At 38.3% G+C, this 16768-nt stretch overlaps 2 protein-coding genes across 2 annotated transcripts in view; one reads left to right on the top strand and one right to left on the bottom strand.

Annotated features, from left to right (window-relative positions):
- Window positions 1-554: 554 nt before the first annotated feature.
- RIDA (reactive intermediate imine deaminase A homolog) lies at window positions 555-13086 on the bottom strand. Its single transcript, XM_069466188.1, has 6 exons — window positions 12915-13086; window positions 5452-5557; window positions 3655-3709; window positions 3335-3403; window positions 2124-2179; window positions 555-1134 (listed from the first exon to the last, which is right to left on the bottom strand). The coding sequence occupies exons 1-6, from the start codon at window positions 12977-12979 to the stop codon at window positions 1072-1074; spliced, it is 414 nt and encodes a 137-aa protein (XP_069322289.1). The 5' UTR covers window positions 12980-13086; the 3' UTR covers window positions 555-1071.
- Window positions 13087-14840: 1754 nt separating this feature from the next.
- Window positions 14841-16768, top strand: part of POP1 (POP1 homolog, ribonuclease P/MRP subunit) — a 31450-nt gene continuing 29522 nt past the window's right edge. The window contains exon 1 of the mRNA XM_069466187.1: window positions 14841-14976. Coding sequence (XP_069322288.1) covers window positions 14844-14976 — 133 coding nt within the window. The 5' untranslated portion in view covers window positions 14841-14843. The remainder of the gene's footprint in view (window positions 14977-16768) is intronic.

The raw sequence follows: 16768 nt of genomic DNA, 5'->3' as shown, positions 1-16768 counted from the left end.
TATGTGTAAAGAATGTTATGGCAGCATTGCTATAATATGACAATTTTGAAAACAAATTGGAGGAATGGTTAAATCACTTAACGTGTATATATCCACACAAAAGAACTCTCTGCAGCAGTTTTAAAAAAGAGGTAGATCTGTATGTATTTATATGGAAAGATTTTCAATATAATATATGCAGAAAAGTTCTATTGATGTAAACATGCAAAACCAAAGCAGGTAATCTAGTATGTAATGAGTAGAAAGCTATCTGCCAGCTACACACAAAACTCTGTAGTGCTGTGTTCTCTTTGGGGAGGTAAGCAGAATGGAGAATGAGTGAAGGGAACTTTTTTTAATCTACATAAATCTGTGCTGGAATGTATTCTACAAAAAGGAGGTTTTCATGCAGTAGTTGTCTAAAAATGTTAAAAGACTTGTAAAAATGTACAAAGTCAGCTTTGAGAAATGAAATAGTTGTAAATTTAACTTTACACCCTCTCTCCTTTATTAGGTAATATGTTTTAACATATTAATCAAATGGTTAAAAAAATAAGTGAACCAAATCACACCAAGGGAAATATGCATGTCTATTTTATTTCCATTAGAAAAATATTATCTATATAAAATTTTGGTCCACTTCCTTCTCCTAGACCTCTACCATTCATATTTAAATACTTTAATTTTACTTAACTAAAAGAATCACAAATCTGACATGAGAACTAAATATTTCACATCATTAGTTTGATTAATTGTGCTTTTGATTATTTCTCAGAAACAGTAACTCATCTTTCCTACCTGTTATTTCTCTTTACTTTTATTTATTTGAGTAACTATGTAATGAGTATCTCTTTCCTACATTCAGTCATTTGCGTATACATAAGTGTAATTTATATACCAGCAACTGGATGCATTATCTAATCTTCAATTCATGTTCAACTACCCCTATTATATGCTATTTCCATGATAACTTCAGATATTTTAGTCAAACTTATGCTTTCATCAATTTTAAAAATTAAGAAGTTAATTAAGATGTTTTATCAACTATAAAACTTAAGATGTTAAAAATTCCAGACTGAACACTGGGCCCACTTATAGTAATGCTGTTGTGAAAGGTCCTTGGACAGCTACTGCTTCAATTTCAATTCTGCCTCCCTGTGAGGAAAATAATGAAACAATATTTCGATCATTTTGTACAAATTAAGAGTTCCACAATATCTACTAAAAACATGTGCAACTAACAACAATGCGGTATTTTTAACATTCAACTTTTCAAAGGATAAGGAAATATTCACTAAGAATGTATAATAGGCCAGGTTACCACACCACGCAAGTTCATCTACTATATTAGCTTGTATGATTCTCACAGCAGCCCTATTTACATAGATGTTTTCCTCTCAATTCATAAAATATGTTGAAGTTTAGAAAGGTAAATTATTAATAACTCAACCCAACTCACAAAGCTATTAATAGATAGCAGAGGTTCAAATCCTTATCTTGTGATTCCAAGCTCAGAGCTTTTTCTACTATACCCAGTACCTTAATAAGTTTGATAATGATCATTCCAAGTAACTAATTAAAGCAATAAAAATGCTTCTCTTAGGAGATAAATTTTCTTTAGTAGAACATTACAAGTGGAAGTCAGTAAGAGCTGCTTCTTTATAGGCAGGAATGTTATGCTGCTATTAATAAAAGGCACAGCTTCTACTTAGAACATCAAAATCAGAATGGTGAGAAACATGTGCACCACTGGTATAGAGGTTATTTTTCTAGCGGAAGGTCTAGATTTTTTTTTTATATAATAGCCAAGTGAAATTTTTATTGCAGAACTCACAAACAAACCTGGCTCAAATTTATAGTCCCCTAAGTAACAGTACTACAGTATAGCTGCTATTTGACTTTTTCTCATGATTTAAGTACTCTGATTCTGTTATGTTCATGTTAATGTGTTATCTTATAAAGTTTCTTAATTTTTTTTCCATGCATGTAATATGGGATGTTTCCGTTTAGACTTTAAGTTCCTGGGATGCAGGGACTACTTCTTTTATTTTTCAGCTTCTTTTCACAGTGCTTAGTTTGTTATTTTCAGAAAACAATGTGGAAATTTAAAATTGTGTACATTATTTGCTTTAAAGTGTACTTACTTTGGGCAAAGCAGCAACCTGGTAAGCAGCTCTTGCAGGAAAATTACTCTTGAAATCTGTTTAAAAGAATTTCATTTTAGTTTTTAGAAATTGTATTATTCAACACTGTATAATCAAGAATCTGACAAGTGCTTTATAGACTAGTTAGTTCTTAAATATAAGCAACATTAAAAAAAAGCTCACATTTGAATTAGTTTGATAAAATATTTTACCATATGATTCCTATGATATATATTAATTTTCTAAATGTGTTAGTTTTCTGGAAAAAATGAAATATATATTTTGACACTTTGATTTTGTTTGATGTGAATGAGGTTTTGTTTTTAAAGTGATATATACAAACCAATTATCTAAACAGGGAACTGCCCATCTCCAAAAATTTTGGCAAGTACTTTCTCTGCCAATTTTGGTCTTCTCTAGTCATTTCTTCAGGAGAGAATAAGTAATGATAGTTTTTCCACGTTACACCTTTGTTTCATCCCACTAGGTGGTAGGGACACCCATTTTCCGCACTATGACTACAATGTTAATAATAGCTAACATTTACTCAGTGCTTACAACACACCAGCATCTGTTCTAAATGCTTTACATGTGTATTGACTCATTTATTCATTTCAATAACCCAATAAGGTAGCAGTATATTATTCCCATTTTGCATATGAAGATACCGAGGCATAGAAATGTTAAGTAACTAACTAGCTAACAATTCTGAAAGAGCCAGAATAAAGATGGTGGCTGGACCATATAGTAATAGTAAATACAATCTATGTGTATAAAAAATTTTTAGAAGGGCTTAAAAAGCCTGAGAAGAGTGTGACAAAATTAAGCTTTAGGAAAATAGATATACAGGATCTATATATACTACATATCCAATGGATATATAGTATATTTTTTTAGGGAATGCAATAGAAATGTCTTCAGTCTTTTTCATGGGGGTATACTGTATGCTTCTTTTAGGACAGGATCTATGACTTTTTTTTTTTTGAGATGGGGTCTCACTCTGTTGCCCAGGCTGGAGTGCAGTGGCACAATCATAGCTCATGGCACCCTTGAACTCCTGGGCTCAAGAGATCCTCCCACTTCAGCCTCCTGAGTAGCTGGGACTACAGGCTATGACCATTTCTTAGCACTTCCCCTTTCTCTTAATTCATAGCGAAAATTCACTTAAGAGATTAATTTCTCTTTAATAGAAATAAAGCCAAATTACTTACACTGTTTGTAGATGTCATTGACAGTATTGAAGTCATTTATGTCAGCCAGCAAAACAGTTGTTTTTACCACTAGAAGATACATACACTGTCATTAGATTTAGCTCTTTGGTCTGATCCAAAATATTACTTAGAAAAACAGTATACGAGTCTGTGACTGTCTTGATTAAAATAAGACTGAAGTGAACAGTGTTGTTTCGAGACCATTAAAACAACTTTAAACAGCAACAAAGATATGGCATGACATACTACTGCACGCCATGTTTTTCAAACGCACCAAAGAAATATCAAACAGAAATGTGAAGTAATATCAAGTTGCTCACCATTAGTGAAGTCACAGCCTGCAGCTTTCAGAATTTCACCCATGTTTTTAAGGGCCTGTGAACGAAGCCAAGAAAAAGGCCTAAGACACTGATGTTATAATTAAAGCTTCAATTACATTCAATTAATTATCTTTTACTAATACCTCCTTAAATAGCTTATGTTGCAGAAAAAGTTTCCCTCCTCTTATTAGGACAATTCTATACAATTGAATTATTTCTTGGCTTTCCTTTAACAAAATGAATCTTTCTATAATACAATGAAAAGGTGGTCTCCTTTTGTGAATAAAAAAATTGGGCTGAAATCTGTTCTTCAGTGCTAAAATGTGTCAAGTTTTCAGTCAATGTCCATTACATTGAAACAAATAATTTCTGGGGTTGCTTACTGTTATCACTTCAAGGATAAGTATGAGTTAGTAAGCATTAAAACACATTTTCTTTTAAAGCAATATTTGATTTTAAAGGTTTCTTTTTCCTTTTTGTCAAAAAACAATATTAGTAAATTATGTAAATGACACTCTGGCCTCTGAAAAAACATTTTACCCTATCCATTTTTTTCAATTCATTCTTCCTCCCCATGTTACTGGTTACAATATAACATTTGATTTTACTTGTATGTTTTTTAATAATAGTCTTCTAAATAGGTAATACATGGATATGGAAAAAAAATCCAAAAGCCATAAAAAAAAGCTACACAGTGAAAAAATGTCTCCTACCCTTACTCTCTTTCCCCATTTTCCCTCCTCAGAGGTAACCACTGTTTCTAGTTTCTTGTATACCCTTCTAGAGACAATCAGTGCTTACACCAGCATAAATCTAATTTTTTTTTTTAAGAGATGGGGTCTTGCTCTGTTGCCCAGGCTGGAATGCCATAGTGTGATCATAGCTCACTGTAATCTTGAACTCCTGGGCTCAAACAATCCTCCCACCTCAGCCTGCCTAATAGCTGGGACCCCAACTCTTAATAACAAAAAAAAAAAAAAAAAAAAATAGCTGGGCATGGTGGCTTGCGCTGTAGTCTCAGCCACTAGGGAGGCTGAGGTGGGAGGATTGCTTGAGCTTTTGTTGCTCAGGCTGGTCTCCAACTCCTGGCCTCAAGTGATCCTCCTGCCTTGGCCTTCCAAAGTGCCAGGACTACAGGTGTGAGTCACTGTGCCCAGCCAATAAACCTACATATTGTTAAACACACAGACATGCACACATGGTTGCATACTGTGCATGCTGTTCGGCCTCTTGGTTTTATTTTATCATGTAACAATTTATCTTGGAGCTCTTTCCACATCAATTTAGTTGTATGGATATAGCATGATTTATTCAACCAGTTTCTTACAGTTAGACATTCAGATTGTTTTCTATCTTTGGGTATTATAAACAACTCAGTGAATGCATTATATTATAGTTTAATTCTACTGGATTAGAATTATATTCCCCATTCTTATTTTTAACAACATTTGATTTTTAACTTCGTGGTGGTGGGTTTTTTTTTTGTTTGTTTTTTAGGGTGTAGGATGGGTCAGTGGCCCCGAAAAAAAAAATTTCCCAATCCATGTGGAAGTGGTAACATGTTATCTGATTTTAACAATTCAGGTTTAAAGTCACTCTGAAGTGGAATCTTTTCAGCTGTTAAATGATTCATCAAATTTTCAGCTCTTAAAAAACTGTCTTAAATCAAGCAGTAAGTAGTTTTAAAAGCATTTATCTTTTAATTTCTATAAAACAAATCAGGCAAGTGGATTATTAATACTCTTCAACATTAAAAAGTAATAGAAAAGGGAACTTCCAATGTGGAAAATGACTTACTTGTTTAGCTTCTTCTTCTACTCCTCCTGGCACAAGCTGTCCACTTGATGGGTCCATGCCTATCTGTCCTGAAATGTAAACAGTCCTGTCGACTAATACAGCTTGACTGAAATAAACAGAAAGCCAGTGTATATGTAAGCATAAAATCCAATGCTAAAAGAGTTATTCGATGGGACACAAAAAGCACAAACTGTAAAATTTTTTAAAAAGGTAATTTGGACTTTATTAAAATGAAAAACTTGTTCATTGAAATATATAAAGAACTCTTACAGCTCAATAATACAAAGGACCCAATAAAAACTAGGCAAATGATTTAAGCAGATATTTCACAAAAGAAAATATACAAAGATGGGCTGGGCACAGTGGCTCACATCTGTAATCCTAGCACTTTGGGAGGCTAGGGCAGGAGGATTGCTTGAGGCCAGGAGTTCGAAACCAGCCTCAGCAACATAGCAAGATCCCATCTCTATAAAACATAAAAAAATTAACTGGGTATGGTGGTATGCTCCCGTAGTCCCAGCTACTGGGGAGGCTGAGGCAGGAGGATCGCTTGAGCCCAGGCATTTGAGGTTGCAGTGAGCTATGATGACGCCACTGTATCCTACCCTGGGCAACAGAGGGAGACCCTGTCTCAAGAAAACCCAAACAACAAAAAACAAAGAGTTAAGGAGTACATGAAAGTTGTTCAACATTATTGGTCATTAGAGAAATGCAAAGCAAAACCACAATAAGATACCATTACACATAAGACATCACTGATAATAATACATATTAGTCATGATGTAGAGCAACCAGAATGGTCATAAATTGTTGGTAGGAACGCAAAATAGTACAGACACTTTTTAAATAAAGATTTTTTTTATTTTACTATTCTATTCTAACTTAAATTAATTTAATTTAATTTTATTTTTTGAGATAGAGTCTTGCTCTATCGTTTGGCCTACAGTGCCATGGCATCAGGCTAGCTTATACCAACCTCAAATTTCTGGGCTTCAGTGATCCTCCTGCCTCAGCCTCCTGAGTAACTGGGACTACAGTTGTGCACCACCACACCCAGCTAATTTTTTCTATTTTTAGTAGAGACGGGCGTCTCACTCTTGCTCAGGCTGGTCTCGAACTCCTGACCTCAAGCAATCTTCCCACCTTGGCCTCCCAGAGTGCTAGGATTATAGGCGTGAGCCACTACACCCACCCAAAGATGCACTTTTGAGGCTAGACTTCATTTCTGCAAAGCGCTTACTTTTGTAACTGACTTGTTCTGAATTAGGATAAAATCACAGGAAAAAGAATACACTACACAGATACCTGAAAAAAGCCAAACAATTAAACTTTTTATAGGAAATGTATTACTTTTGGGATAAAGACAGCCTGTTTTTTAAATGTTGAAGAGAGAAACTCTAATTTTAAAAGTGAAATTTGTTTTACCATTTGCACGCTTATTTAGAAATTTAAGATATTTTCATTTTAATCATTCCTCCTAGTTCCCTATTCTTCTGTGTTCCAACATGGTCCAAACTTTCCTCTTTTATTTCATGATATGTTTTCCCTATTCTTCTTGACCACATCTTTTTTTTTTCTTTATAATTTACTTTTTTTTAATAGGAGAGCATTCACATGGTTCAAAAATCCAAAAAATATACAAAGAATCGTAATGAAAGGCCTCCTTTCCATCCTTGTTTCCCATTTGCTCAGTTCCCAGATAAGAACCACTGTTCTTTATTATTCTGAAGTCTCTTCATATACATATGAATAAAAATATATATTTGTTCCCTCCTACACAAAATATGGTATATTAAACACTCTTAAACAGTTTGCTTTTTTCACTCAACAGTATATCATGAAGATCTTTCTGTAACTATATGTAGAATGCCTCCTCATTCTTTTTAACTGCTACATAACATTTCACTGTATGGACATACTTAAACGAGTCACCATTGCTTCCAATATTTTGTTATCATAAATACAACTACACTAAAAACCATTACACACACACATTTTCCATGAGTAAGTAACTAAGGCCTTTTTCCCTCTGGATCCCAGGGGTTCTCTGGTTGAGCCTTTCTTATTACCATGCATAGGATCCTGCCTCATATTTTAACTAGTCCTATTATTATCCTGTTTCCCAGGGTCTCTTAGATTCTAAACTCTTGAAGGTGGGGGTAGTGTCTTACCATGTCTATAGCTGTGTAGAGCCTAGGTGATTCCCTGCACACAGTAGGCACACTGTAACTACTTGTTGATGTTTTGCTCTTTAACCACTTAGTAGCATAAACAATTTTGGTTGTCAATGAGTATCTTTTTAGCAGGACCTGTTGGCTTACAAAGTGGACTGTGGAGAGCTGAAGGTACGTTTAAACTCCGTAACAGGATTCAGAAAGTCTAGGAATTCTTCTCAACTATCTGGCTTTCACACTGGCCCACAAACAGGTAACCATGGAGCTTGTTAATTTGTAATCTTTTCTCAGGTTAAATAGTACCATAGCTATTAACTGTCCTGTGTAGAATTAGGCTGCCTGCCCTAGGCCCTTTACAAAGTTCCTTCAACTCTCTCCATATTTGAAACATAATTTAAGCCCATATGCATTATCATGTATCAAAAACTTTAAGATAGTAACATAGTAAAAGAAACACTTAAGGCCGGGCCCGGTGGCTCACGCCTGTAATCCTAGCACTCTGGGAGGCCGAGGCGGGTGGATTGTTTGAGCTCAGGAGTTCGAGACCAGCCTGAGCAAGAGCGAGACCCCGTCTCTACTAAAAATAGAAAGAAATTATCTGGCCAACTAAAATATATATATAGAAAAAATTAGCCGGGCATGGTGGCGCATGCCTGTAGTCCCAGCTACTCGGGAGGCTGAGGCAGTAGGATCGCTTGAGCCCAGGAGTTTGAGGTTGCTGTGAGCTAGACTGACGCCACGGCACTCACTCTAGCCAGGGCAACAAAGCGAGACTCTGTCTAAAAAAAAAAAAAAAAAGAAAAGAAACATTCATATTTTCAGAATAGTAAAAGTAAGCACTGGAACTCGTGAGACCATCTGAGCTATGTGAGTTATCTCTCACAGTTTAAAGAGGTTTGTTCACAAAAATAATCGGATAGTCGGTACTTTCTGAGCATAAGCACCCTGTAGACAAGTCATTAGGCTCCAGAAAATTTAAAAGTGTATTGTTCTACTTCCAGGTCCAAAAGTAATCACAATTTCAAAAGTATTCAAATTATTCGCATGTCATAACCTATGCCTCATGGGCTATCACTTCAAAAATTTCTGACTACTTGGATGGTGTGCTAGCAAAATAGAAAGCAATGCAAACCAATGTGATGTTGAAATCTTTCAAGGTTGCATCCTGAAGTGTTCCTGAAATGTGCTGAGCCAATTGGCTAATTAGTGACAATACACCATCCATCCCCATGCCAGGGACTGAAAGTTCAGCACATTTGAATTCTTCCTGGAGAGGACCCAAATTTTCAAAAAATGTACTCACCATAAACAACATGCACAAAACCTCTTGTCCAATGAACTTTATCAGGATATAATCAGTTAGTTGTTATACTTTTTTCTTAAACATAAAATACTGAAAATAAGCACCATTTCTAGCCATCTAGTACACAAGAGGCACAATGTTCTGGAAAGTCTTTTCTCTTGTCATACTGGCACATTCATGATGATTCTCCTCTGTTTTGCTTGCAGCTTTATAGACAGTTGACACTCACCTCTCAGTCAACCAGGAATATTACTATTGTGCTTTCTTTTTTGAACAAACTACACAGTATCAGTAAATAGGTCAAGAAGTTGTATGCTCTTTAGCAGGCTCCAGTACAGAGTCTCTTAGTGATCACAGTAAGAAATAATTCCCTTTCAATTCTAAGGCGCAGAAAACTCAATGATTAATATTGGGCTATGGAACCGACTGCCTAAATTCAAATTCTGTCACACCACCACACTTCTTAGTAGTGTGACCTTGGCCAAACTATTTAACCTTGCATACAGTTTCTTCATCTGAAAAATGGAGACTATAAGAGTAACTGTGCACATAAAGCACTTTGAACAGTACCTAGTACTGAGTAAGCATCAATAAATGTTAGTAATTATGACTTCAATCCTACTGATTACATCAAGGAGAAAAAAATATATCGTTTTTAGAAAACAAGTTTAGGCCGGGCGCGGTGGCTCACGCCTGTAATCCTAGCACTCTGGGAGGCCGAGGTGGGCGGATCGTTTGAGCTCAGGAGTTCGAGACCAGCCTGAGCAAGAGCGAGACCCCATCTCTACTAAAAATAGAAAGAAATTATATGGACAGCTAAAAATATATATAGAAAAAATTAGCCGGGCATGGTGGTGCATGCCTGTAGTCCCAGCTACTCGGGAGGCTGAGACAGGAGGATCGCTTGAGCCCAGGAGTTTGAGGTTGCTGTGAGCTAGGCTGACGCCACGGCACTCACTCTAGCCTGGGCAACAGAGTGAGACTCTGTCTCAAAAAAAAAAAAAAAAAGAAAACAAGTTTAAAGAAACATCACTTTTAACAAAGAGAACAGGCCTCAAGTTTTGAGCCAACTGCAATATCTAGCTAGAATTTAATAATACTTTTATTTAAGAGTTTATTTTTTACTGTTACTTTCTATTGGATTGTCTTCTATTTAGCATACTGTTGTAAAGTTTCCTTTTTAAACTAACTTGTTAAATAAAGTGAGCCATCTCAAATATGTTAAGTAAATTATAATACAGGTGGTACATAGATTTAGCAAAAAAAAAAAAAAAAAGAAAAAAAGAAAAAGATAAAAGTGGCACTTGAATTACTAAAACTATCTCCCTAAAATCTTTATGTCACACATTCTTCCACCTCTATGCCCTTACTCAAGCCCTTCCCTCTATCTGGAATGCCCTTCACTCAATGACTTCCTGTTGAAATCCTTAACAGATTAATTTAAAAATCAAATTTTATACAACACTGCTATAAATGGCAAATGCAACATTCCAAACCCAAGGGCTACCCCTCACAAGGAGCCTCACTAATACTGTTTTTCTTCCTCCACCCCAAATTAGAATCAATTTCTCTTTTTCTCCTTCACCCTGTCCCCAACTTGCCACCTTACTCTCACTGCATTTTATTTCCAAGCCTACTACAGTAATCATTTAATACTATTCTGCCATGTCTAAGTACTATTCTCATTGCAGTGTAGTATACAGTAGGGAGCTTGGGCTTGAGTTCAAATCAAGCTGTCACTTATGGACTATCTGACCTTGGACAAGTTGACTCTGAGTTTCAGTTTTCTTTTCGTAAAATGGGGATGAGACTTAAGAGTAGAAGGTGATTGTCATGGTGCTTGGCATATAGCATGCACAAAATTAAGATGTTTCTTTTTCTTTCCCCCATATATGTGAAGAATGTCCTTCAGACTGGATTGTTTTTTATACATTTTTGCATTTCAGAATTTCTTGGCATATAGTAGGCATTCAATACATGTCTATCATACTTCAAATGTTTCAGCTGTAGAAATTTTCCCATTTTGGCTCTTTTAACAGTGAGCAGACACTATAAATTGTGGAAAAGGAAAAATGGGAAAGGGCTTACAGGATATACTTTAGTGAAGGATTAAAAATAAATAACAATTCTAATTCAAGCAACTGAGGAAAAAAAACACGACAAAAATTATATTAGGCAAAAAAAGCTTCAAGAATGAAAAGGATAGTATCCAACAGTGATGGGTTTTTTTGTTTGTTTTTGTTTTTTTTTTTTTGGAGATAGGGTCTCACTTTGTTGCCCACCAGACTGGAGTGTACAGCGGGGCAAACATAGCTCATTGCAACCTCAAATGCCTGGGCTCAAGTGATCCTTCGGCCTTTGCCTCCCAAAGTGCTGGGATTACAGGTGTGAGCCACCACACCTGGCAGGATCCAAGAGTTTTAAAGCTGAGACCTTTTAAAAAAAATGAAGTTTAAAGAAAGGAATTAACCTCTCTATTTAAAAGCACTTCTGACAAGTGGAAACAAGTACACACAGGGTAGACTCCCTGGCCAGTATACATATATTTAATATTTAACTAGAGTATGTTGGGCAATCTTAGAAAATAAGCTTTGCAGCAATTTGTATTTGATTTATTAGTGGGAAATAAGAATGGGCAATGAATTTATAAACATCACACTGCCATTTCTATAAGTGTTGTAAAAACCAGTGGCTTGGGTAGATGTGCAGGGATTTGCTAAGCATTTCTTCGAAAAGAACTCAGCTTCCCCCAGAACAGACAAACATCTGTTGATGGGGTTTACTCTTTTCAATTAAGAGAATGTTAATCTATTAAGTGAAAGAAGCCAGGCACAGAGGAGAGCATATTTTATGATTCCATTTATAGGAAATGTCTACCACAAGCAAATCCATAGATACGGAAAGTAGATTAGTAGTTGTCAGGGGCTGCAGGAAGAGAATGGTGAGTGAATGCTAACAGGTATGGGATTTCCTTTTGGGGTGATGAAAATGTTCTGCGATTAGAAAGTGGTATAGCTGCACAATTTTGTGAGTATGGTAAAAACTGAATTGTACATTGTGAACTAAAATAAAATCTTAAGGCTCCCCCCACCGGCTGACTGAATGGATCCTCTCCTGGCCAAGGGGATGTCCTAAAACTAAACTGCCTGCCAAGAGGAGGGAGGTCAGACATGCCTTATCAAGCCCCCCTCCCTTCTTGGAGATATCCTTTGTAACTCATAACAGGCCTAAGGCTATGCAAGACAAACCTGCAGGTCCTCAATTTACACAACAAATCTACATCTGGTGGCTTGTCTCCGATTAAGGGACCTCCTTATCTTAAAACATTCCAAGCCTTTAGACAAAGCTTCATGTCTTTAACCAATTACAAGTCAAGGAATCTTTAAACCCACCTATAACCTGTAAGCCTCCCCGCCTTCCAGATGGCCAACACCAATGTATGCCTTCCATGTATTGATTTATGACTTTACCTGTAACCCATGTCTCCCTGAAATGTATAAACCCAAACTGTAACCCAACTACAGCGAGTTCACTCAAGGCTTCTTGGGTGTGGCTCAGGGTCATGGTCCACAAATCTGGCTCAGAGTAAATCTCTTTAAACTTATTTTACAGAGTTTGGCTTCTTCTCCATTGACAACATGTTAAAGCGGTGAATTTTATGATATGTGAATTATCTCTCAACAAAGCTGTTAGAAACAAAACAAAACCGCCCCAAACAAAAAGCGGTCTGAACACAAGACTTCTAACCGGAGAGAGAGTCCTGGCAGACGGGCTCCGCAGCGAGGGGCAGCGTTCCCTGGAGCGCAGGCTTCCGGATCCACCGGGGTTCCCAACTCGCTATGGGTCTCCGGGTGCACTGCCCCCTTCCCTGCTCAGTTTCCTCACGTGTTCCACGGTGCTGCTCAGGGCGGCTTTGACCTGGAGGGGCCCCAGCCCCGAACCCCCGACGCCACACGCCCCAGTTCTGTCAGTGTTCCCCTAGTTACCTGTAGGGGCCAATGGCCCCCGGGGCTTTCGCAGTGCTGATCACTCTTCTGATCAAGGACGACATGGCTAATCCTTCCCTCTTGCGGCCCCTCGGGGAGAACAAGCAACGACTGCAAACCCGCTCGAGTTTCAGCTGACTGACCACCCCACCGCGTCTCTACCCAAAGGAGCCCGCGGGCCCGGTTCGCACGGCATTCTGGGAGCTGTAGTCTCGACGCCACTCCAGGCCACGTGGAGGAAGCGGCCGGGCTGGCGCATGCGCCGTCCAGCTCGCTTGCTGTCCGTGTTGCCTTAGTGGGGACTGTCGTCGCCGTGGCTTGTCATTCTGACCCAGGGAGCCCTCAGAGCGTCCGGCAGGTAGGTCACGAGAGGCTGGTACCTTCTGGGGCCCGCGAGTTTGCGGGAGTGTGTGTGGCGGCCCCCGCCCGGCGGCCGCGCCCTGGCCCGTCTCGCTTCGCGTCTTCTCTCCCTCAGACTCGGCTGACCTTCCCTTCTTTCCCTGCTCCCTGTGCTCGGGGCCCCTCTTCCCCGTGCCACCTCTCCTTCGGCCCCTGCCTACTACGTCTGTCATTTCCCTTTATTGTCCCTCCGGGCGGAGGCCGTCCGGGGAATGGGCTTGCACCCGCTCTTCTGGCACGCTAAAGGAGTAAGATGGGTCATTCAGGGACCACGCTGAGATCTGGGCGTTGTCCACCTTCCCGCTCTTCCTGTGGTCCCTTCTCTTGAGTGGTCCTCGGGCTTTACAAGGACTCTTTCTGTCTGAAGAACCCTAGTGCCTGGGGATCTGATTTCAAAAAGATAAGTGATCTAGCTAATGGCCCAGATCCCTTGTGAAATTCTGCTGTGTCAGAAGGGATGGTACTTGGCTAAATATTTCTTACCCTGTTAATATATGCCTTGTAGGCAGGAGTCACGTCTTCATTTATGCATGCGTGCATTCATTCACAAATAGCCCCTACTTTTTGCAGGGCACTCTGCTTAGGTGCTGGGAATGCAGCAGCGAAGAAAGGTACTCTCTCTGCCCTCCCTGCTTCCAAAGCATAATATAAGAAAATCTCCTTTATTCCCTCTCACTTTACCTTACATACTGCTAAGGTTTTGGCTTTCCTACTTCCCGCTCAAGAACCTTCAGTTCTTGAGTTTTTTTGGGGCTTCAGCTTGGAATAAAAGACCTTTCAGCCTGGCCTTCCCTTGCCAATTCAATATCATTCTCTTCTACTCTCTTCCCACTTTAGTAGTCCAGAGTCTTCACTCCTGTATTTACACAATAGATTGCTGAATTCTTTCTTATCTATCCAAATTCTGGCTAACTGTATTACTGTTTTCTGATTGACTTTTCCTGCCGATTCACATTTTTTCTTTCCCTCTGCAGTTTCCTATTGTGCTATACTACGAAATTTAGTATTTTATTACATGTGGTCTTATTCTCTAATTATTGTGTGTTTTAAGAATAGTGAATAGAGTCATACTCCTGGTTTGAATCCCAGCATGTTCACAAGTTTAGTGACCTTGGGCAGGTTATATAACCTCTCTGTGCTTCTGTTTCTTTATTCATAAAGTGAGGATCATACTAGTACCTCCCTGATAAGAGTTGTGATAATTAAATGAATAAGAGATATAAAATAATGCCTGACATAAAGTTCTCAATTAATGTTAGCTACTTAAGATGACTGAATTCTTTAAGGAATTAAAAAATTTTTTACCTCCATAACAATTTTATCTCATTTTTCATTGTTCCAACAGACTTATGTAGTGTCAACATTTGAATTGATTTAATTATTTGCCAATGCAAACTGGAATGTGCTAATAGTGTCTCTTCCATAACAAATTCATTTTGAGTCACAGAAATACTTATTCATTGAATTTATTTTTATTTTTGAATGGAATTTTCCTTTCTGTGTGTTAAATTTATGGTTTCCTTTCCAGAAATGTCTAATGCAAAAGAAAGAAAACATGCTAAAAAAATGAGAAACCAGCCCACCAATGTGACTTTATCCTCTGGCTTTGTGGCTGATAAAGGTGGAAAGCACCATAATGGGGGTGGGAAACCTCAGAAACAAGGTAAGGTGTTCACTGTGCTCTCTCTACTCCCTTTTGGATTAAATTGCTTTTGCCAACTTCTTTTGACAGTCATTATCTAGTAGTAAATGATCTGTATTAAAAACAGATACATATGTTCTGATGCTGTGAACACAAACAAACAAACAAAAAACAGATACAGTAGACCCTCATTATTCTCGAATTTGCTATTTGCAAATTTGCTCACTTGCTAAAGTTTATTTGTAACCCCAAGATCAGTACCCATGGAGGTTCGGCGGTTATTTGTGGACATGCACAGAGCAAGAAGAATTCGAGTTGCCCTGTGTAGACATTCCTAGCTAAGGTTCCCAGCTGCCTTCCTGTTCTAGCCCTCCCTTGGAGGTGGCCAGAGGGTGGAGGCAGTAGAGGAGCAGTACAGTGCAGGCAGGAAGCTCCAGCCCTCCTGGGGTTTGAATCTCAACTGTTTCCTGCAAGTCACTCAACACTTCTGAACTTCATTTTCTCTTGTGTAAAATAAAGGAAATAGAATCTGCCAGGATGAGTTGTTTTTAGGATTAAAGATTATAATCTATGTGATGTATATATCTCCTAGGAGGAGTGGTTCAGTGTTCACTAATTCATTGCTCACTGTGATTTTATACAACGTAACTACTACGAATAATGAAAATTGACTATACATATTTGAGAGCTGATATATTTTATTTCCACCTTAACATCAATTATGATTAAATTACACTTCTGCATTTCCTAAGAGAAATACAGCATAGTAATCATATCAATGTTGATGCCGGCCAGGCGCGGTGGCTCATGCCTGTAATCCTAGCACTCTGGGAGGGCGAGGTGGGTGGATCACTCAAGGTCAGGAGTTTGAGACCAGCCTGAGCAAGAGCGAGACCTCGTCTCTACTAAAAATAGAAAGAAATTATATGGACAACTAAAATATATATAGAAAAAATTAGCCGGGCATGGTGGCGCGTGCCTGTAGTCCCAGCTACTCGGGAGGCTGAGGCAGTAGGATCGCTTGAGCCCAGGAGTTTGAGGTTGCTGTGAGCTAGGCTGACGCCACGGCACTCACTCTAGCCCGGGCAACAAAGCGAGACTCTGTCTCAAAAAAAAAAAAAAAAATGTTGATGCCTATACCAGGTGATAACCTTTCACGGATATTATCTCTTTTAAGCCTCACAATGAAAACCTTGTAACATGTTCCAAGATTATAGTGGCTTATTAATTAGCACCACAGTGGAAATAAGCAGGAACACCATAGAATTCTCTGCTGATTTCTTCCTTTGTTGACCATAAGATATTTGATGTTGTCTTAAAGTCAGAATGGTTTGAATACTGACATACTTGTATAGAGACTGCTTTTACTTCCTTCTTTAATTTAGCGTAGTGGCTCTCAACTTGAAGATGTCAGAGAATTAGACTGAATTAGAATTAGAATTAGACTGAATATACAAAATCATGTGGATTGTAGTATTTAAGGGAGTGTCATTTGGGCTGCTATAACAAAATACAGGTTGAGCATCCATCCCTAATCCAAAAATCTAAAATCTGAAACTTTTTGAGTGTCGACATGATGCTATAAGTGGAAAATTCCACACTTGACTTCATGTGATAGGTCACAGTCAAAACAAAAGTGCTCAACACATAGTTTATTCAGCATTCCCAAGGGAAAAAAGGCCCGCCCAGTCCCATTAAGCTGTGATGTATCTTGTAAGCATGCCCATGAAGGGTTATAAAATGGCACGTGTGCAGCCTGGAGGCCTTAATGGTGAGTATTTTTTTACTAAGTATTTATCTGTGAATAAGTATA

Source organism: Eulemur rufifrons, chromosome 3 (genome assembly GCF_041146395.1).
Source record: "Eulemur rufifrons isolate Redbay chromosome 3, OSU_ERuf_1, whole genome shotgun sequence".
Taxonomy (NCBI): Eukaryota; Metazoa; Chordata; class Mammalia; order Primates; family Lemuridae; genus Eulemur; species Eulemur rufifrons.
Note: the sequence above shows the minus strand (reverse complement) of the source record. Positions and strands in the feature narration are given on the sequence as shown.

Coding starts and splice junctions, on each gene's coding strand:
- RIDA (XM_069466188.1), bottom strand. CDS start 12,979: ATGTCGTCCTTGATCAGAAGAGTGATCAGCACTGCGAAAGCCCCGGGG. Junction 3,404..3,654: donor AGGCTGTGACTTCACTAATG/GTGAGCAACTTG, acceptor TGTATCTTCTAG/TGGTAAAAACAACTGTTTTG. Junction 2,180..3,334: donor CAATGACATCTACAAACAGT/GTAAGTAATTTG, acceptor TCTTTTAAACAG/ATTTCAAGAGTAATTTTCCT.